Source organism: Trichomycterus rosablanca, chromosome 6, assembly GCF_030014385.1.
Source record: "Trichomycterus rosablanca isolate fTriRos1 chromosome 6, fTriRos1.hap1, whole genome shotgun sequence".
NCBI lineage: Eukaryota > Metazoa > Chordata > Actinopteri > Siluriformes > Trichomycteridae > Trichomycterus > Trichomycterus rosablanca.
In genome coordinates, this window is record NC_085993.1 from 7,583,432 (window position 1) to 7,605,329 (window position 21,898).

The following is a 21,898-nucleotide window of genomic DNA, read 5'->3' on the forward strand; positions in this document are numbered from 1 at the left end:
AATACTTAAAGACCTCAAAACATCCAGTTGTGCGTTAATAATGGGCTATGCGTGCTTTGAAGCTGCTGATTTAGGGCTCACGTGTACAGTCCTCTCTCTCTTTTCTTTTCTTACACTCTTTTGCTCTTTAGTGAAAAATACTCGTCATCATGGCCTGAATGTACTAAACGTAGAGGACGATCAGAACGTATAGGTGGAGGAACTCTCACCACTACAGCTGAACATTACTACTGACTTAATGAAGAGGATGAAGAAAGCAACATTACAGCAAGGTATGTCGATTCTTTTGGTGGAATTATGTAATATTTTAATAAATGTACATACTTTTCTTACACTCCCACACCCACACAATTTATTTCTTTGTGTGTTTAAACCGTCTATTTTATTTAGGAATTTATTGTTTATCGATGCAGAAAAACACATTCTTAATTTTTCTTTTATTAATAGTATTAATTACACTTTTATTGTGTTTTCTTTATTATTTTGACATTTAATGTTTCTAACCAAAATGAGAAGGCATACAAGGAAATCACACTGGCATTTTTTATTTACATTTACATTATATTTGATTGTTTTAATTGTCATTTTATTTTTTGTGTGAATTCCCTTCCATAATGCTAAAGTAAACAGTGGTTTCACAATTTTTTAAAATAGAAAAGTCTGTGTAGTGTCATCACTTTGATAAAAGGACATTATCTCTCCCTAACATAAGAAGAACTAATATATCTACCATGGGACCAATATTATGTATGATTTTTGTTGAAAAAAGACATCTCAAATCACTTATGGGCAGTGGTAGCCTCGTGGGTCGAGCTTTGGGCTATCAATCAAAAGGTTGAGAGTTTGAATCCTGGCTCTGCCATGCTGCCACGGTTGGGCCCTTGAGCAAGGCCCTTAGCCCTGTCTGCTCCAGGGGTGCTGTACAATGGCTGACCTTGCACTCTGACCCCAGTTTCCAAACAAGCTGGGATATGCAAAGAAAGAATTTAGTTGTACTGTACATCTGTATATGTATATATGACAATAAAGAAATTCTATCTCTATACTATATACAGAAATAAAAAGGCAAACATTTATATGGCTTTTGATTTTTCTGATAATTTTATACTATATAACCTGCATTATCACATGAAGAAATATTTGAACCTCTAAGAAAAGTATTACATGTTATGTAGAACACAACAATGTATTAATAACATACTGTAAATAAGGGTTTTATATTGTATTTGGAACTATGAAACGGTTTATGCAGAAATTGAACAGCCTTCAGCTCATTAAAACACTGGTTGACCACACAGCTCATTAGTTCACACTTGTACGGAAATATTAGTGCACTCTGGTCAGTGTCTGTAACACATTTGGTATGTTCTCCATGTGTTTAAGTGCTTCAGTTTTCATTAACCCCCACAGAACTTGCAAAAGTTGTGGTGGCTGGTCTAAATTAGCCTCAATTGAATGGGTAAGTGCAAGATGCCCTGTATTCCCTTCTTGCACCCAGTGTGTCTATGCAGACTCACTGTGACCCTGATCAGGATGAAGCATTAAGTGAAAATAAATAATGTTATAGTTATGTTATAAAATAATAGTGTGTTCATTTTTCAACACGCACATGCACAGATTTGAAAGTTATGATGTTCATTAATGTGTAGTTTCGTGTGTGTGTGTGTGTGTGTGTGTGTGTGTGTGTGTGTGTTTCTGCATAACGTATCTGTTTTTTATTCATATGGTCTATGTTTTCTTTCTGCACCACTGGCAACAACACAAACAGACACACACACAGTTATATAATACATGAACATCAGCAGTAATAAAGCTTCAAAGGTCAAAGGCCAGATTTGAAAGTAATGTCTATTAATGTTGCCAAATTTAGTTCTGTGTGTCCACATGGTTGCACATAGTCACATGTACACCCCGACTCTGACCCATCTGCTTTGTTAGAAAAATGTTACGTAAATGTTTAAGTGTGTGAGTGTGTGTGTTTACAATATGTTCACTTGTGCCTGGAGGGCTCATGAGACTGTGTGTGGGTGTGTGTGTATGACTTGATTTTGCATGGCTGTCTTTGGATCTAACAGAGTCGCTTTGCTGTACTGTAAGTGCGCTGTTGTTGGGAAATAAAAACATCTTAAACAACAACAGCTCAGCTCACAAGTTCACAGCATGCAGTGTAGTGTAAAAATGATCTGTCCTCCAGTACAGCATTTACTATCGGGTTCCAAAATGCTCTTAGAGGCAAGGTCAGCACAAAAACTGTCAAGCTTGGTGACACTAAATTATTTTAGATCATTTAAACAGTAAACTTGTAAAAACACAACACATTTTGCTGCTCAGGAGGCACAGCAGTAAAACACGCTAGCACACCAGAGCTGACATTTCGAACTTGTTGGTTCGAAACTCAGCTCTGCCATCCGGCAGGCTGGGCGGCTACATGAACAACGATTGGCCTGTTGTTCATACAGGGTGGGAGCCGGAGCTGGGACCTCATAACTGATGCAGTTATGACCTCTGCTGGCTGGTTGATGGTGCCTGCACTGAGTTGAGGAATAATGCATTGATCACAGTGTGTCTCTCCGTACACAAAGCTGATCCGCATATGAACTCACCTAGTGCAGGTGAAAAGATGCTGTCGGCTACTGCGCACGTGTCGGAGGGGTCTCGCTCTTTTCAATCAGGAGTGGAGATCAGCATCAGTAGAGAGAAGGCACAATGCAATCGGGTAATTGGTTACGACTAGTTTGGGAGGAAATTTGTGGAAAAAAAACCCCAAACATTTTGTTTTACACAGTTTGTGAAAGTCATCCAACACTCATTTGAAAATTTTCAGTTTTTTTTTTTTTTTAACTTGCAACTAAAGCACTGATGTATAAGGCGCACACACTAACACTGTCAGTCAACTTGCTGTGCTAGCTCTTATCTCGCCCAAGCACAGTTACATGGCAGATTCTGTGATCAGGCTGTTAATGCTGGTTAATGCTAAGAGACTAGATTAGCAGTTAGTACGCTTGTTAGCAATGAGTGTAACTATACCACCTGAACTCAATAATGAAGAGGGTATTCACATACTTTGGGCCATTAAGTTTACTTACTGTTGTACACATTACACAATCAAAATTTTATACTGGTATATAACATTTAATAGTGCTGACATTCTCTCATAATCTTGCTGCTCACCGGCATCTGCTTTAGTTCTGTCGACAAAGTTCTTCCAGTGTCTGGAAAGTCTGAAAGCTGCTGATTGATGACAGTGAGGTGTATTCACAAGCCTGATGTTACAGAATCTGATTGTATTATCAGACACTCAGTCACATGATATTGCTCGGTGTGTCATAAAGTTGGACAGGATATTTTCCGGTATATAGATTGTATCAAGTGAGGATCTTATAAAAGCACTGAAATCACACAGTAAAAACTCAGCTTCAGTTATTTTTATATGATAACCTTCATCCCACTTTGAAAAAAAGTCTGGAAACCACTGCTGGAAAAAACACAGTCATCTTTCATATTAGAGAAAAAAAATGGAGTAGAGCTAGAACTGCACACTTCATTCGCTTCCTGCTTGGGTCAGTTTTTGTCTTTGCATGTGCAGTGAAAAAGACCTGTAAGAAAAGTGTGCTAGAAAGAAAGACAGAAAGAAAGAACATAAATGGAAGGAAGAATAAGTGTAGGAGCAGGGGAGGTGAAAAGTTACAGCTCTTTGAAAAGAGTTGAAAGAATCTGAGGGAGAATGAGGTTCTTCTGGTTGTTCTCTCAGAAGGAACTTACAAAAGGAAGAAAGAGAAGGAGAGCGAGGGAGCAAACGAGGGAAGGAGGAGGGGAAGGCGTGTGACTAACTGGACTGCTGAATAGAGGAAGTGTGTGAATAAAGGAAGGAGAAGAAGAAAAGAGAGAGAGAGAGAGAGAGAGAGAGAGAGGAAGTGTGAATAATACAGTGAACTCTCGGCTCAGAGCTCCATGTGGATCAGTAATGCAGAAAAATGGACAGAGAAAGAATCTCAGGTAGGACACAGATAGTTTCCCCTTGTCTCTTCCCTGTCTATTCCCGATCTTACCCTGACCTCCCCACATTTCATTTCCAACTTACCCTGGTCTCACCCCCTCATTCCTGGTGTGTTCATATGTGTGTGTGTGTGTGTGTGCATATGTGTGGTGTGTGTGTGTGTGTGTGTTATTGTACTTGCATTAGTGCAGACTGATGGAGTTTAAAAACTAGTATTAATATTAAATAAGTGCTTTGTATTTCAGCATTTTGCTGTTTTTTATTTATCATGTGACTTTCATGTGACTGAAGTTTTCATGAAGTGCAATGTGGTTGAATTTGTGTTTCTGGTGTTTCTGGTTTTTTGTTGACTTTGAGGAAGAACAGACGTCTAACAGAAGGCAGGACTTTTTTAAGCTGTGGAAAGAACAACAAATCTGATCAATTCAAGAAATAAATAGAAAGAACGGATTAACAGATTAATAAAAGATTTATTTGTGATAAATTGATTTGTTGGTTGGTTGATTAATAGATCAATTGATTGGTTTGTTGATTGATTTGTTGGTTTGTTGGATGATTGATAAATATATTGATTGATTTATAGATAAATTGATTTAATGGTTGTTTGGATGGTTGACATTCATGGCATTTAGCAGACACTTTTATCCAAAGTGATTTATATTTATTACTGAATATACACAAGCAATTGAGGATTAAAGGCCTTGCTCAGGAGCTCAACAGTGGAATCATGGCGATAGTGGGGATTGAACAGGCAACCTTCTGATCACAAGTCCAGTACTTTAACCATTGAGCTACCGATGCTTTTATTCATTGTTTGGTTTATTGGTTGCTTGATTGATAAATAGATTTATTGATTGATTAGGTGTTTGGTTAGATAAATGGTTGATTGATTAATAGATAATAGAATTTTATAGCATATCTACAGAATGCTGAGTAATTGAAGAAAAATGCTGGTGCTGTTCTACTGAGATGTTATTGAGTCATCCTGTATCATTCTTTTCTGCAAGTGATTAAAAGCAAGTGTGACACACATTAAGGGAACAGTACATGCCTAAAAGCTTGTCCCCCTACATCAATGGGGTCATGTGGTCATGTTATTTTGCTAACATGGCTTTGATTCACTTGTCCCCTAGGAGGGGAAAATCCCTGAATAATTACCTAATACAGATTAATTACCTGCTTTACGACATTTAGCAGACAACTTTATCAAATGCGACTTACAATTGTGTCCATATACAGTGCCAGCAATTGACAGTTAAGGGCCTTGCTCAGGGGCCCAAAAGTGGCAACCTGCCAGCGGTGCGGCTTAAACCAGTGACCTTCCAATTACTAGGCCAGAGACACCATTTCTACCCTGACGGGACTGGTCTCTTCCAGGCTGATGATTCCTGTATCTACAGAACACAAGGACTGACTGAATTTATGGATGAATATTAACAGGATATCACTTGTATGATGGGGTTTTAAACAACCTGGTTAAACACCTGTGGGAGATTTTGGTGTGACATGATATTTCACTTCCAATAATCAAAAGAGAAATTGAGCACAGATCTTTTGGAAGATTATTGTTCCATCCCTTCAGTACAGTTCTAATGACTGTAAAATTAATACCAGGGAACACTAGGAAGGGAGTTTCACATTCACAGAGAGAAAAAGAAACTTTCTGGTGTCAATTTAGATTATTTAGACTTTTACTAGTTAACATAAATATTGAAGCAAAATTGATTACAACTCCAAATCAGGAAAAGTTGGGACAGCATGAAAAAATGCAAATAAAAAACACAGTGTTTCTTCCATTTACTTTGACTTTTTCCTTTTTGCAGACAATATAATAACATATTTCATGTGTTGTTAGGTCACCCTCATTTTATATGTTAATAAACATCCATTCCTGCATTTCAGGTCTGCAACACATTCAAAAAAATTTGGGACTGTAAAGCATTTACCACTTTTTGCCATTTTGTTCTGCCATTCCTTCTCACAACATTTAAAACATGTTTTGCCACCAATGATACCAAGTGATGAAGTGTTTCGGGTTTTATTTTGTCCCATTCTTCTTGCAAACATGCATTAAGATGTGCAACAGTCCAAGGTTGTTGTTGTCAAATTTTTTGTTGAAAAATTCTCTACACAATTTTCATTGGGGACAGGTCAGGACTGCAGGCAGGCCAGTCCAGTACCTGTACCCTCTTCTTTCGCAGCCATGCCTTTGTAATGTGTGTAGTGTGTGGTTTGCATTGTCTTGTTAAAAAATGGATGGACTTCTCTGGAAAAGATGACATCTTGAAGGCAGCATATGTTACTTTAAAATACTTTTCTAAAGGAATCAGAGTCAATGACAGACCCTAGCTAACCCCAAAACTGTTGCTGATAACAGTCTGAAAGGTCTTTTCAAAATTGGTCCAGAGCACACAGCGTGCGTTTCTTCCAAAAAAGATCTGGAATACTGATTCATCTGACCACAATACATTTCCACTGTATGATAGCCATCCCTGATGCCTCCAACCCAGGAGAACTCAACACCGCTTCTGGACATGGTTAACATAAGGCTTCTTTTTTGCAGTATAAAAGTTTAGGTGGCATTTGTGAATGTAACTTCATATTGTAGTGCTTGACAAAGGTTTGCCAAAGTAATCCCTTGCTCATGTGGTTATATCAGCTGCTGATGAATGATGGTTCTTGATACAGTGCCATCTGAGAGATTGGAGATCACGGGTGTTCAGTTTAGGCTCGCGCATTTGCCCTTTACACACTGAAATTCCTCCTGATTCCTTGAATTGTTTAGGGATATTATGCACTGTAGAGGGGGAATATGCAAATCCCTTCCAATCTTTTATGAGGAACATTTCAATCATTTTCTCACACATTTGTTGACAAACTGGAGATCCTCTGTCATCTTTGTTCCTTAAACACTCAGCTATTAATGGATACTACTTTTTTACCAAATAATAATTACAATCAACTGTTAAAATGGCCCAACTTAATTGGAATGTGTTGCAGGCCTGAAATGCAGGGATAGAGGTATGTTAACAAATGAAATGAAGTTGAGTAGACAAAACATGAAATACTGTATCGCTGCATTTTTATTTTATTTGCATTTTCCATACTGTCCCAACTTTTTGTGATTTGGGGTTGTATATTAAATGAAGTTGACCTGACAAAGAATGAAATATCTTGTGTTCATTCTGTCTGCAGTAAAATAAAAGTCAAAGTAAATATAACAAACGCTGTGTTTTTTGTACACACACACATATATACTGTATATATACAGTGTATCACAAAAGTGAGTACACCCCTCACATTTCTGCAGATATTTAAGTATATCTTTTCATGGGACAACACTGACAAAATGACACTTTGACACAATGAAAAGTAGTCTGTGTGCAGCTTATATAACAGTGTAAATTTATTCTTCCCTCAAAATACCTCAATATACAGCCATTAATGTCTAAACCACTGGCAACAAAAGTGAGTACACCCCTAAGAGACTACACCCCTAAATGTCCAAATTGAGCACTGCTTGTCATTTTCCCTCCAAAATGTCATGTGATTTGTTAGTGTTACTAGGTCTCAGGTGTGCATAGGGAGCAGGTGTGTTCAATTTAGTAGTACAGCTCTCACACTCTCTCATACTGGTCACTGAAAGTTCCAACATGGCACCTCATGGCAAAGAACTCTCTGAGGATCTTAAAAGACGAATTGTTGCGCTACATGAAGATGGCCAAGGCTACAAGAAGATTGCCAACACCCTGAAACTAAGCTGCAGCACAGTGGCCAAGATCATCCAGCGTTTTAAAAGAGCAGGGTCCACTCAGAACAGACCTCGCGTTGGTCGTCCAAAGAAGCTGAGTGCACGTGCTCAGCGTCACATCCAACTGCTGTCTTTGAAAGATAGGCGCAGGAGTGCTGTCAGCATTGCTGCAGAGATTGAAAAGGTGGGGAGTCAGCCTGTCAGTGCTCAGACCATACGCCGCACACTACATCAAATTGGTCTGCATGGCTGTCACCCCAGAAGGAAGCCTCTTCTGAAGTCTCTACACAAGAAAGCCCGCAAACAGTTTGCTGAAGACATGTCAACAAAGGACATGGATTACTGGAACCATGTCCTATGGTCTGATGAGACCAAGATTAATTTGTTTGGTTCAGATGGTCTCAAGCATGTGTGGCAGCAATCAGGTGAGGAGTACAAAGATAAGTGTGTCATGCCTACAGTCAAGCATGGTGGTGGGAATGCCATGGTCTGGGGCTGCATGAGTGCAGCAGGTGTTGGGGAGTTACATTTCATTGAGGGACACATGAATATGTACTGTGAAATACTGAAGCAGAGCATGATCCCCTCTCTCCGGAAACTGGGTCGCAGGGCAGTGTTCCAGCATGATAATGACCCCAAACACACCTCTAAGACGACCACTGCTTTATTGAAGAGGCTGAGGGTAAAGGTGATGGACTGGCCAAGCATGTCTCCAGACCTAAACCCAATAGAACATCTTTGGGGCATCCTCAAGCGGAAGGTGGAGGAGCGCAAAGTCTCGAATATCCGCCAGCTCCGTGATGTCGTCATGGAGGAGTGGAAAAGCATTCCAGTGGCAACCTGTGAAGCTCTGGTAAACTCCATGCCCAGGAGAGTTAAGACAGTTCTGGGAAATAATGGTGGCCACACAAAATATTGACACTTCAGGAACTTTCACTAAGGGGTGTACTCACTTTTGTTGCCGGTGGTTTAGACATTAATGGCTGTATATTGAGTTATTTTGAGGGAAGAATAAATTTACACTGTTATATAAGCTGCACACAGACTACTTTTCATTGTGTCAAAGTGTCATTTTGTCAGTGTTGTCCCATGAAAAGATATACTTAAATATCTGCAGAAATGTGAGGGGTGTACTCACTTTTGTGATACACTGTATATATATAATTTTAGATCATCTGTTTTCACTGGTCTATAATCCAATGGCAGTGTGGTTTACACCAGTCCAGAGAATAAATGTAGCATATTTGTTAGTTGTTACTATTTCACTTTTTACTCACTTTTTACTTCTAACTGCAAACACCTTAAACATTCCAACAGACATTAAATCCTTCCATGATCCACAGTTGGAATTCTAGCTTCACCATCATCTCAGCATGATCTCAGGCTAATGATCAGGACAGTAAGAGAGACTAACAGATGCTTATGATCCCATACACAAAAGCTACAGTAAAGATGGGGGTGGGAGTATGATGATATGGAGCTGCTTCTCTGCAAACACTACTAGAGCATCATGTCATCAAAAGCAAACATGAATAGAGTGGATGTACCGAGATGTATCTGAGGAAAATAAACAGGAATATAATAATAGAAATATGATTTATAGTAATTTTACAGTAGGCTCCTTCCATCAGGTCTGGGGGTGTGTTACTGCATTGCACACAGTAATTTCAGGAAAATTGGACACACCGTGACCCTGACCAAATGAATTAATTCTACAATCAGGTTGATGTGCTGTTAGACCTTTTAACATGTTGTGAAGTTAGTATGGAAATTAGAAGTTTCTTGACTTCTGAGTCTTTTGTGTTTTCCTGTGCAGTTTAAGTAAGTGTGTGTGTGTGTGTGTGTGTGTGTTTTCATTCTCGTTTGGCAAGTGTTTAAGCCACTAGAGATGAGTGTGTTGGTGTGTCTTTTTGTCACTGATGAGTAACTTCCTCTTGAACTATAATAGGGTCTTTATCTTCATATACACAGTGTGTGTGTGTTAAGTGAGGTAGGTGTGCACAGATCATTTGTGTTTGTGTATATGAGTGCATGTACAAATTGACGTAGTTACAGATAATCAAATATACATGCGTTATTGTTTACAGTCAGGCTAGCTTGACATTACTTCAGCTTCTGCCATGCAGGAACAAAACAGCCCCTCCTCTTGCTTTTTTCTATTCTTTTTTGGATTTTCCCCCTTCATCTCCCAATTTAGTCATTTCCAACTCTTGATTGTAAATCCGCTGTCACTACACACCCAATCGCTTCGTATGACCTGCCTGTTTTCTTTTACATCACGTGGATGGCCAGGTGCCTATGAGTCGTTTACCTGGAGAACACATGGCACCAGGATGCACTATGGGAAGAAGGCAAGCCGGCGGAGGCAGTGTGATGCTTTGGGCAATGTTCTGCTGGGAAACCTTGGGTCCTGCCATCCATGTGGATGTTACTTTGACACGTACCACCTACCTAAGCATTGTGCACCCTTTCATGGAGACGGTATCTCTTGATGGCTATGGCCTCTTTCAGCAGGATAATGCGCCCTGCCACAAAGCAAAAATAGTTCAGGAATGGTTTGAGGAGCACAACAACGAGTTTGAGGTGTTGACTTGGCCTCCAAATTCCCCAGATCTCAATCCAATCGAGCATCTGTGAAATGTACTGGACAAACAGGTCTGATCCATGAAGGCCCCACCTCACAACTTACAGGAGTTAAAGGATCTGCTGCTAACATCTTGGTGCCAGATACCACAGCACACCTTTAGGGGTCTAGTGGAGTCCATGCCTTGATGGGTCAGGCCTGTTTTGGCAGCAAAAGGAAACCAACACAATATTAGGAATGTGGCCATAATGTTATGCCTGATTGGTGTATGTGTGTGTGTGTGTGTGTGTGTGTGTGTGTGTGTGTGTGTGTGTGTGTGTGTGTGTGAGGTTAGATTGAGCAGCTGCAGTGGGAGCGTGTAGCTTTGGATGCCCAAATTTCAGTGCAGCCCAACAGCTGTTAAACACACACACACACACACACAAACACACACACACACAAACACACACACACACACACAGCTGTTGTTGCCAGAGCTGCTAGAGACATGGAGAAGTTTCCAAACTTCAATCCAGGAAGTCATGGGTAGAGCTGTTTCCCGTTTCTGCTTAGCTATTGGTGTTCACTTTTGTTGCCATGGCGATAACCCTGGACGTCATGAGTTTCAGAGGCGTTAGACCCCTACATCTCTGCCCGTGATTATTGTTGGCACTTTATTAGTGTTCTGTGAATGTCCTGTCATGTCAACACCTCATCTGTAGTGAACAATTGTTTCTTTATTCCTACGTGAGTCACACACTCCGGCTTCGTCACTAACGTTTCAGCTCATGTGTTAAACTTGAAGTAAAATTTCAGAAAGACTTTAAATGTTTTTTAAGTCCCTTAAATAAATATCTGGTTTCTTTCTTGTTTCTTTTTTCTTTACAGTTTCTCCACTATAAAAAATACACACGCTGTAATAAAATCACCAAAACATTGCCAACAATCACTAACTGGTTGGCGTTCATGGTTTTTGGTTCTCCCATGTTGGGCCTCTGTGCAGACCAGTCAGCTTCTTTTACACCAGTCTCCAGACCATTCCCACAGGGCATTTTTCAAACTGTTGCCACAAGTTCGAACACAACGTTATGTAGTAGAGTTGAACAAAGTTCTGCAACAATTTAACAATTGTATTTCCTAATATTAATTTAAAAGTTACTTCCATTATGGAAAGGTAATATAAAGATTCTGATTCTGCACATTTATCAGATGTAATGACATCAGTGTAATGTCCTGAAATCCTTTTTTTGTTTTCTGCAGCTTTGAAGAGGTCATTTGAGGTGGAGAATGCAGATTCTTCTCACGTGCGTCGTTCTCCATCCATTCAGCGCAGCTCCGCATCTCCATCCGTCAGTCGCCATCATGAGCTTGGTACCAATAGTACCAACATCTCCAAACTTAAACCACGAACCCCTGAACTGGGACCACGTTGTGCCGAACTCAACATTGAGTTTAATAATGGAAAAGCCATTGACAGCTCACCCAGGTATACAGCTATTTTACTACAACTGATACACTTTTTTACATTTCTTATATAAGCATAATAAACTAGGGGGTGAAGAAATGGTTTAGATTTAAAATGGATCAGAAACTGTTTGAACTTCTGCCATAGTTGATTTTTATGATTGCATTATTGAAGAAATTATGATAAAAGAATTACTTGCCAGTAAATCTCATCATTCAGTTGCTGATTGGTTACAGTTTGATAAATGGATAAAATTGCTGATGGTGGTGGGGGTGGTTCCTCATTACTGCTCCTGTGGCCTCTGCTGGCTGATTGAGTCGAATGCGTAAAACATCTCTGTCAAGTGAAAAGAAGCAGTTGGTGTGTGTGATAAACTGGATCCTTGGTCAGAGTGGGAGTTTGCAGCAGAAAATGTTACAGTCAGTAACATCAGCATTTCATTAATGCTCCTCTTTAAGGTAACCTGTGTTTCTTCTCTCAGCCCTGGCGTTGCTCGATTCAACCTGAGGAGGCCCGACAGCAAAGCTCCAGAGACACAGAAGCTTTTCAATAAGACTCCTACCACTACCACTTCGATCAGCCGGACCCAAGTTGCTGCCAGCGCTAAACCCCCTGAGACCACGTTTAAGAGGAACGAGTCTCCAGAGATCAGCATCAGCAAGGCACCTGAGGTCAGAGGTCAAGAAATTCCTCATCATCCTTCAATCACAACTCCCAATCAGATGGGACGAAGGTCTCCCAGTAATGATGGACACAGTAAGTTCACATCTCTTACCTGTTCAACTGGGTATCTCCCAACATAGCTGTTTTCTCTCATCATAGCTGTAGACTAGCACACAGCATGTGCAACAAGTCTTTTCTCTGCTGTTTTACCTGCCAAAGGCAGATTCACATAAAGTCACATGAACCCCCGTCAACCTCTCTACCTCAGACACATCTAACTGTGTCTTAGATGCCCAGTTAGGTAGAAAGCACAGATGGTATTTGAGAGCTTAAGATCTCAGTGGTGATGAGCTAGCGCATTAGACTGCTGCCTCACCCGAACACACATGTTTTTATTCTTTACAAAGACTTTTAACTTGCCAACAGGTGCCGACTGTTAACTCTTAAGTGGCACAAACTAAAATGACTTAAATCTTCCAGTCTGAGCATTCTGAAAGTCTGCTTGGTCAAAATATATATACATCATCTAAGATTCCTATAAGCTTAGAAGCTTGATCAGCATCAATCACCTTTGATCTGCAGATTTTGAAGCAGGGGATTTTTTCCTTACAGACAGCCCTAAAGCCCACTGTGATATAAAGTACAGTTTGTATACATGGTTCACACCCAGGATAGATTCTGGTTTTGTCTGGTGGGGCTTATTGCTTCAGTGAACACACACCGTTCATCCTAACCCAAATCTAACATCATATTTTTGATACAGAAATAAAAAGCTATGTAGTATATTTAGCCATTTATTCATTTTCATCCACCACTTTGTCCTGGTCAGGGCCATTGCAGGTCTGGATCCTCTGGAATACTCCTGCCCCAATGTCATGGTGCCAATCCATTGCAGGGCTTTGGCCATGCCCCCAACTCAGACATAGTCAATCATGTCTGTGTATATGCCCGGTTAGTCGATAGAACACCTAGGCTATCATAATACTGTAGATCTCTGTGCCACCCGAGCACCTTCAACCAGTCACAATAAAGAGTCACATTAGCCAGACTTTGGAGAGGTTGGCATTTACACAGTATGTGTTCCTCACCCAAACTCAGTGAAACCCATGTTTTTAGGTGGACTTAAGATCATATCAGCTTAAGAAACTGATTTTACACCTGCCCAAACACACCTAACGCAGGGCCTTACTGGTAAGTTTAAACTGATTGTGTTAAATAAAGTCCTAAATTTCATAGTTTGTCTTCACAGTTTGATTCTTACCCAATATATTGGTCAGCCATTATGTACTCAATAAAAACCTTCACACTTTTCTGGGAAGGCTTTTCACAAGACATTAGACTGTGTATGTGGGAATTTCTGCCCATTCAAAAGACAAAAGAAGTTTTGTGAGTTTAGGAACTAATTTTAGAATAAATGGTTTGCTTTACTTTACAAGCAAGTTGATTCAGCTCTTCTAGTCTGGTTCTGTTGTGGCCACTGGAGTTTCTCTACACTGAACTTGTCAACCCATGTTAATGTTGCAAACACAACATTTATTTTATACATCTGTTTTCGGTGGGTTTGCCTGAAACACCTGAACTCAATAATTAGAAGGGGTGTCCACATAGTTTTGGTCATATGTAGTTCAACCACTTGTAATTATTTCTAATGTATTTCAGCACTCCACCCACCTCTGGTTGTTCTGGTTGTTATAAAGATGCTATCATTTTGGATGGTGTTTATTTGAAGATTTCTGTGTGTCTGGGGTGTTTATAGTGAACACTGGATGTTATTTCCACTTGACAGAGAGGAGCTGCTTACTTTTAACTTTTTCTACTTCAGCTTTGACATTAAATCTATAAAAATAATACAATCTAAACACATGTAATTACAGAGAGGTCACCAGAACCAGGTGTGTAAACCTGTCATTAAACTCAAGCTTCCTCTTTTTATTTTTGGTTTCTTTCTCTTCATCGTTCTTTTCTCTCTTTTGCTGTTTTTATTTCTCCTAATCCAAGTGAATTTATTTCACCATGGGTTTATTTGTAGTACAATGAAAATACAGTCTGAAAAATACAAATATCAATAATAATAATTATTATTATTATATTGTTAAAAAGGCACATGTTTACACTGTTTTTATAAAATATATTTCTACTACCACAGTCCAAAGACATGCAGTCAAATTGCCCTATGTGTGTGTGAGAGAGAGAGAGAAAGAAAGAGAGAGAGAGTGCTTGTCCTGTGACCTGTCCAGGGTGTGTACTAGCCTTCGCCCAGTGAATTACACCCACTGTGACCCTGACCAGGATAAAGTGGTAGTTAAACAGACAATAAAAGAATGAATTACTGCTACTACAACTACTCCTAACAATAATAATAAATAATGATGACAGAAATTATTAGGCGTGGTGGAATGATTAAGGGTTTTAAATAGCTAATGCTGATATTTAGAGAGTAGTAAGTTTGATAGTCGATACTCTGTAGATTAAAGTGTAGGTTTTGTTTTTTTTGCGTTCCCTTCAATCACCATCACCCCCAGTCCGGATATCTTTATATACTTTATACATACACTCACATTGCATGTTTGTTCACTGCCACAGATCTTATACAGATAAAATTCTTTTGAACCTTTAGTAATATGCTAAACCTGTTCTGACCTTTTTTATTTCATTTATTTCCTTTACAGACAGTAAACACCTTGCACATTTCAATGTACATGTTCTATTTATTTGCTATATGTAACATATTGGATACAAAATGTCACAAGTAGAAAATCCCTGAAACGTTGCATTTGACTGAGTGTGTCCAAACTTAGGCATAATATTGTAAACACACACACACACACACACACACACACACATATTCACATGCGCCTGCCAGATTCCTGCAGATGAGGGAGAATGATGTATTTTTCTTCTGTGTGTGGATCTGTGTGGGGGTTTAAGCGTGTGAGTGTGTATGTGTGTTAGTGGGCCTGGCCTGCTGATGGCTTCTTTTCCGCCTGTCTCTCATTACAGGAAGTTAGAAGTTGAATGTGTTATCGGTCACATCTGCAATCTATAAATTCAAATTACAATTTAACTCTCTGATAACTAATAGTGATGATATCAGGGTGTGTGTGTGTGTGTGTGTGTGTGTGTATATTTGTCTTTGTGTATGTTTGTGTGTGTGTGTTGAAGGAAACCCCTCACACTTCACACTCTAGAACAGGGGTGTCAAACTCACGGCCCGCGAGAGCTTAAACGACTGTACGATTGTTGTGATGGTTCGAGTCGTTACAGAGACGCGTTTATTATTTAATGGGACTCCTGCGCCTTTAAATTCAACTGTTGACATCGTAGTCATGGCAACTAACTTTGACCTCGCTGAGTAGCCATGTGACTTTTACTGCAAAAGAACGCGGGGTAGCGTAGTCAGTAATGTAAACAATAATAAATAAATACAGATAAATATCTTGCAGTATAATACCAAAGCATCATCTGTAAGTAGTGGCGTTTATATTCTCAGTTGTTTGTAAATGTTTAGTGAGTATATCACAGCGCTTTAGTTACAAATTTACCGTAATTAAATACAATTGTTACTGTTACTATAGCAATTAGTATCTTTACACACAATTTTAACTCGTTATTTTACATGTGGTTAAATCTCATATTGTACCAGATGTAACACTTGACTACAGCTGTGTGCTTTTACTGTATTAAGTTCTTTATTGTTTTTATTGTTTGTATTTTTACTTCATTCTGGTGCACACAGTGTATCACACAGCTGGGAAGCAAATAAACCGACTATATTCTGAAGAGAGCTAGCTGTCTGTCTGTCTGTCTGTCTGTCTGTCTGTCTAGCTGAGAAAGAGGGATAAACTATTAGTGAGGACAGAATGATTGTCTTAAAAATACACTGTAAAATCCTACATTAACTGCATCTCTCAAAATGCAGGCTGATTTTGTGACCGGCAAAGTGACACATCCCACCAGTAGATGATGTTACACATATTTACACATGATCCTAAAATGTACAAAAAGATAAGTAAGAAAATTAAGCAGAAGGAGGAAATTTAATGAAAATGAAAACAAGTTTGTGCTTCAGGAAGAGAAACCGGTGCGTCTCTTGTGTTATGAGGCCGTGTCTGTGGTAAAGGAGGACAATATAAATGCAGAATTCAGCCTCCAAGAAAAACAGCAGACTGCAATCACAGCAGGATACGTTACAATCGGCCCTTTGAGGGCCAAAATAATGCTGATGTGGCCCTCGGTGAAAATGAGTTTGACACCCCTGCTCTAGAGGGTGTAGCCTTCTCTAAGTAGAGAGCCATGATCACTTCAGAATGTTTGATCGTTTCAGGATGTTTCATAAAGCTGCATTATGCAATTTTGGAGATTTAAAGGGTTCGTAATGATCTGTGATGTTTGAGCATCTTTAATCCAAGCCAGGCACTCAGATGGCACAACTCTCTTTTAGGCTAGCCCACCACTGCTGAGATAAGACCCGGGTTCAAATCTTAGCAGTGCCATTGGCCGGCTGGGTGTCTACACAGACAATGATTGGCTATGTCTGGGGGCGGAGTGGCCGAAGCCCGGCAATTGATTGATGTCCTGTTCAGGCTATAAGTGTTTCTTGCTTGAACTGGCCCCGCCATGATTAATGGTTAATGAAGGTAAAGAAAATTACACAATTGATTTATTAAATTTATCAAATGAGAAAAAAGAAGAAAGAAAACATGCTAAAATAAACAATGCAAACTTTAATGATTTTTTCCTTTCACCTCATTACACAATTCCTGGTACCACATAATACTTAAGTAAACAAAATCGTTCTGAATGCTGGTACAGGAGTAGTATGAAGCAATAAAGCAAATTTACTAGAGCAGTGTGCCATTTCAAACATACTCATAGTTCAGCCCACTTCCTGTCTAAGCAGAGGTTTGGACAGGAAATTACCTCACAGACACACACCAGGAAACGTTTCCTGTCTGTCAGCTGTCCAAGAGATGATTTCCTCTGACGTGTAACATCACAGCTCAGAACTAGCAGCAGGATAGTGAGGCATCCGTTTGAGAAATGTGTACAATAGAATAGGTTCATAGCATGTTCACCCTGTGTCCGTGTGGGTTTTCTCCATGTGCTATGGTTTCGTTCCACAAGTCCAAAGCCATGCACTCAGGCTCATTGGAGCTACTAAATAACTGCCCTACGTGTGAGTGTGTGTGTGTGTGTGTGTGCACCATGTCCACCCTGACCGAGGAAAGCAGCACAGAGTGCTCTATCATGTACGAAGAGTCACGTTATGCTCTTTCTAAGCAGGCCACATTCATAGTCACAAAAAGGAGGACATTACACCCCAAAAGGAGGACGTCATACCAGGAACAGGGGGACATGATACTGCAACACGCAGAATGAAACCATAACCCATATAACAGAGTTTTTGACCAATTTAAGCAAGAATTCTATAACAAATTACTGTTTTACTCACCAAATGTTGTGTCTACTTTTGATATTTAAGTCTGTTCCTCGCTGCCTCCAAAAAGTTTACTATTAGCCAGGAATTTGTGGTACTAATTGACATTGAGGTGTATGCCGAACAGAGCGAGCGGGCGAAATACAACCACCCAATCACAGACTAGCATTTAGAGGGCGGACCTTCTGCGATTGGCCAGTGGTAGCACTACGGTCAAATGAGGCTGCTAAACCAATGAAATACAAAGCATTTGTATTGACATGTACCTGAGCCAATGACAGATAATATTGATAAAAAAAATGTAACCAGTTCACTCCAAAAGGAGGATTTAGCGTTGTATGGGTGGAGGACTGGCAGCTGAAAAAACGGACTGTCCAACCTAAAACCGGATGGCTGGCCTGGCCACCCTAGCTCTTTCATGACTCCAGCTTGTGCAGGCACCTCAGTCAACCAGCAGGGGTCATATTTGCAGCTGACATGAAAAACCATTTTGACCACAGCCAGCCAGCTGTTCCTGTTAAACCGCCAGTTTAGAAAGCACAGCTTTAGAGCTTGAACACCCCAGCTCACTTATTTTATTGACTTTTCTGTTTTTTAAAAATATATACGCAGTGTGTCCAAATTATTGAGTTCAGCCACATCCATCGCTAGCAAAATTAAAATAAAATTACCTGCTTCGAACTTGGCAGCAGTTTGAGGAAGGCTCTTTTTTCCCAAATGATTGTACCCCTGTTTTGAAAACAAGGTTGATAAAGACAAAGTTTGATGAGAAGGAACCCTAATGGACTGTTGGACTGACTGTACATCAGTCACTGTTGTATTGTAAGGATGTGACATCGCATCTGGTCTGTCCTAGCTTAGGTAAGGTCAGCTGTTCCTGTAGAGCATCCAAGGAGACTGGTGGCACTGGCAAAACATCCTTGTCTCCAGGATGGTGGATTAGTGCAGAGATCCTGTGTATATATATATTAAACATTATCAAATACACTTCCAACACAAAATCAGGAATATACGTTTTATTTCTGCTACCTCCCAGAGCCTGTCAGTATGTAGATTGGCTGCTTTTTAGAACTGATAGGTGTGAGTGAGCAATGCTCTGTGTGCTTTCACCCAGTGTTTTCAGAAATAAATAAGTGACATTATTGACATAAATAAGTGACATACTGTATTAGTACGATTATGTTTTAACAGTAGATGAACAGAAGGTGGCGCACTCACACACCTGAAGAAATTATGTGACAGGACAAAGTGTGTGTGTGTGTGTGTGATGAGAGATTTGACGGATGTCCTATCAAACCCACATTTCATCTCCACAGGATGTGGTCCAACGACTCACACACAAATATGCACAAACACACAATCATTAATCATTTATTGTTATTATAATGATCTTGTGTGTTTGTTGTGACTGTGTTTTTAGGTAAATGTATACATGTGGATATGCATGTATGTTTATGTGTGTCTTATTGTGTGTGTTGTGTTTTGTGTGTGTATTGATATGTGTGTATTTGTGGGTTATGAGTGCGTGTTGTGTTTTGTGTGTGTATTTATGTATGTGTGTTTTGATATGTAAGTGTTTGTGGGTTATGTGTGTATATGTGGGTGTTTTGTGTGTGTGGTGTGTTGATATGTGTGTTTTGTGTGTGTATTTATATTTGTGTTCATATATGAGTGTGTTGATATGTGTGTATTTGTGTGTTATGTGTATATGTGTGTGATGATATGTTTGTATATATGTGTGTGTGTGTGTGTGTGTGTGTACATTTTCCATATCATGTTTCAGGAAGTGTGTGTTCTGTGCAACAGCAGAAAGATCAAAGGTCACACAAGTTTCCCACCATCATGTGGAAGTCTGATCCTCCAGACTGTAGAATTGAGGTGGCTGATCAGATTCTACAGTTTAGACTAAAGAAGCAACTAATAAAGAATTAAACCAACAACACTGATTATTTAAAACTAATTTATTAGTTGGATTATTAAAAAATGAAATGCACAAACTTAAAGAACAATATCTCTTTTTGTGGCTGAATGGTTGGAACAGATTTGTCTTCAAAAAATTTTTTTTATAAATGTTTAATTATGATTTCAAAAAAATCTGCTGGGTACAAAATAAAAAGTGTGAGATAAAGTATGTAAATTTATAATTCACTTGAATAAAATCTGTGACTAAAGATTCTGTTTAAGAGTAAAGAAACAAAGTAGTTTACTGTCTCCAAAAATCTAAAACAGATTTCAACCTTTTCCTCTTTTTAAGATAAGATAAGATAATCCTTTATTAGTCCCACAATGGGGAAATTCACATTGTTGCAGCAGCAAAGGGATAGTACAGCACTCATCGTAATGTTTATCATTTTTATTGCTTTTTGAAGTTGTTTTGCTCAGCACAAAACTTTTTGCCAGTGGAGAAAATGACTATGACAGAAATGTCCAGAACTGACTTCTAAAACAGTATTTGGTCAGTGTTCAGTTCTGTCCCTCTGATCTCATTCCAAAAAACTAAATGTATCTGGACAGCATCTATAGTATCTACCATCATAAATAACTGAGTCATGCTGTAGAGAGGAGCTGTGAACTAAAGAAGCTTTTAATTAGGAAGAAAGATGAGATTTTCTTACAGACAGGCGTGGTGGGAGAAGAAAATACAGATTTATTATTCACTTTCTGTTTAATGATGTCCATCATGCTTCTATCGGTAGAAAGATAAACAGCAACTTATTACTAAGGCTGATAGGAAATCTGTGTTGGCTTTATTTCGTAATTTTCATTTCCATTTAAAACCAAGACTTACTGAGCACTTTTGAAAATAGTTTGGAAAGTAATATTTTATAGCTTGTAGCTGTAATTGTTTTGCTTGTAATGTTTGCTTGTAATGTTTTGCTTTTAAATTTACTGTTTGGTCTTGTCTTGATCCCTGGTGGGATAGGCCTTGATTTTGTCTGGGTCTTATCCAGTAAAATTTTAGGCTTGTTTTCTGGTCTTATCCGGGAGGTTGCTGGTTGAGGTCCTGCATCTGCCAGGTCAGGGACTTGAGCAAGGCCTTCAATCCTCAATTGTTTGGATCATGTATGGTCACAATTATAAGTTTAAATGTCCTAAATGTAATGTTAGTTTGTTTATTAGGATTTTAACATCATGTTTTACACTTTGGTTACATTCATGACAGGATCAGTAGTTACTCATTACACAAGGTTCATTACTTCACAAGTTTATTATCAAACACAGTCATGGACAATTTTGTATCTCCAGTTCACCTCACTGCATGTCTTTGGACTGTGGGAGGAAACCGGAGCACCCGGAGGAAACCCACACAGACACGGGGAGAACATGCAAACTCCACACAGATAGGACCTGGATCGCCCCACTTTGGGATCGAACCCAGGACCTTCTTGCTGTGAGATGACAGTGCTACCCACTAAGCCACCTTGCTGCCCCCTAAATGTATTCAAAAATAAATTAATAAAATAAAAAGTCTTGTTGTGTTCTTGGTCTTGGTTGATATGGGTCCTTGGCTGCTATCACATGATGAGCGTTTTGTGCTTGGTTCACTTTGAGGCAACGTTTAGGCCTTTCACATGATACGCTGGAACACTGCTTGATGCTGCTGCTGCCGCGAGCTTAATAAAATCCACAATACTGACAGTACAGATGGTTTATTCATGTACAGTTTTGTATGAAATGTATTTTAGTGTGAAATAGGAACACTTTACTATCATCATCATTTAAAATTGTGAGAAGATAAAAAAAAGAAATGAAATGAAACTTTATTGTTTGATAAATCTAAGGTTGATTTAAACATATTAAAAGAGCTACAACAAGCGATTCCAGGATAAGAAAAGTTTGGATTGCTATCTATAATGCAAACCTGCTCTCACCTTTTTACAGCTTACTAGTCACTATGCCAGATTGCGATAAACGAAGCTGTTGCTTCTAGGTTTGTTTGCATATATAATGAATCCCTTTAAAGACATGAATACCTTTAAAGATTACCCAGCATGCTTCACTGTTTTAAACTTGGACTGATT

General features: G+C 39.3%; 1 protein-coding gene across 3 annotated transcripts in view; it reads left to right on the forward strand.

Moving 5' to 3' along the window:
* The window catches only part of septin9b (septin 9b), a 51,841-nt gene continuing 29,943 nt past the window's right edge, over positions 1-21,898 (forward strand). The window contains exons 1-3 of one of the 3 annotated variants that reach the window (XM_062997343.1): positions 1-272; positions 11,572-11,797; positions 12,258-12,532. In XM_062997343.1, the coding sequence (XP_062853413.1) occupies positions 239-272; positions 11,572-11,797; positions 12,258-12,532 (535 nt within the window). In that variant the 5' untranslated portion in view covers positions 1-238. Of the gene's footprint in view, positions 273-3,916; positions 3,997-11,571; positions 11,798-12,257; positions 12,533-15,888; positions 15,904-21,898 lie in introns of those variants that run through there. The other 2 variants (XM_062997344.1, XM_062997346.1) reach the window with 2 other exon arrangements.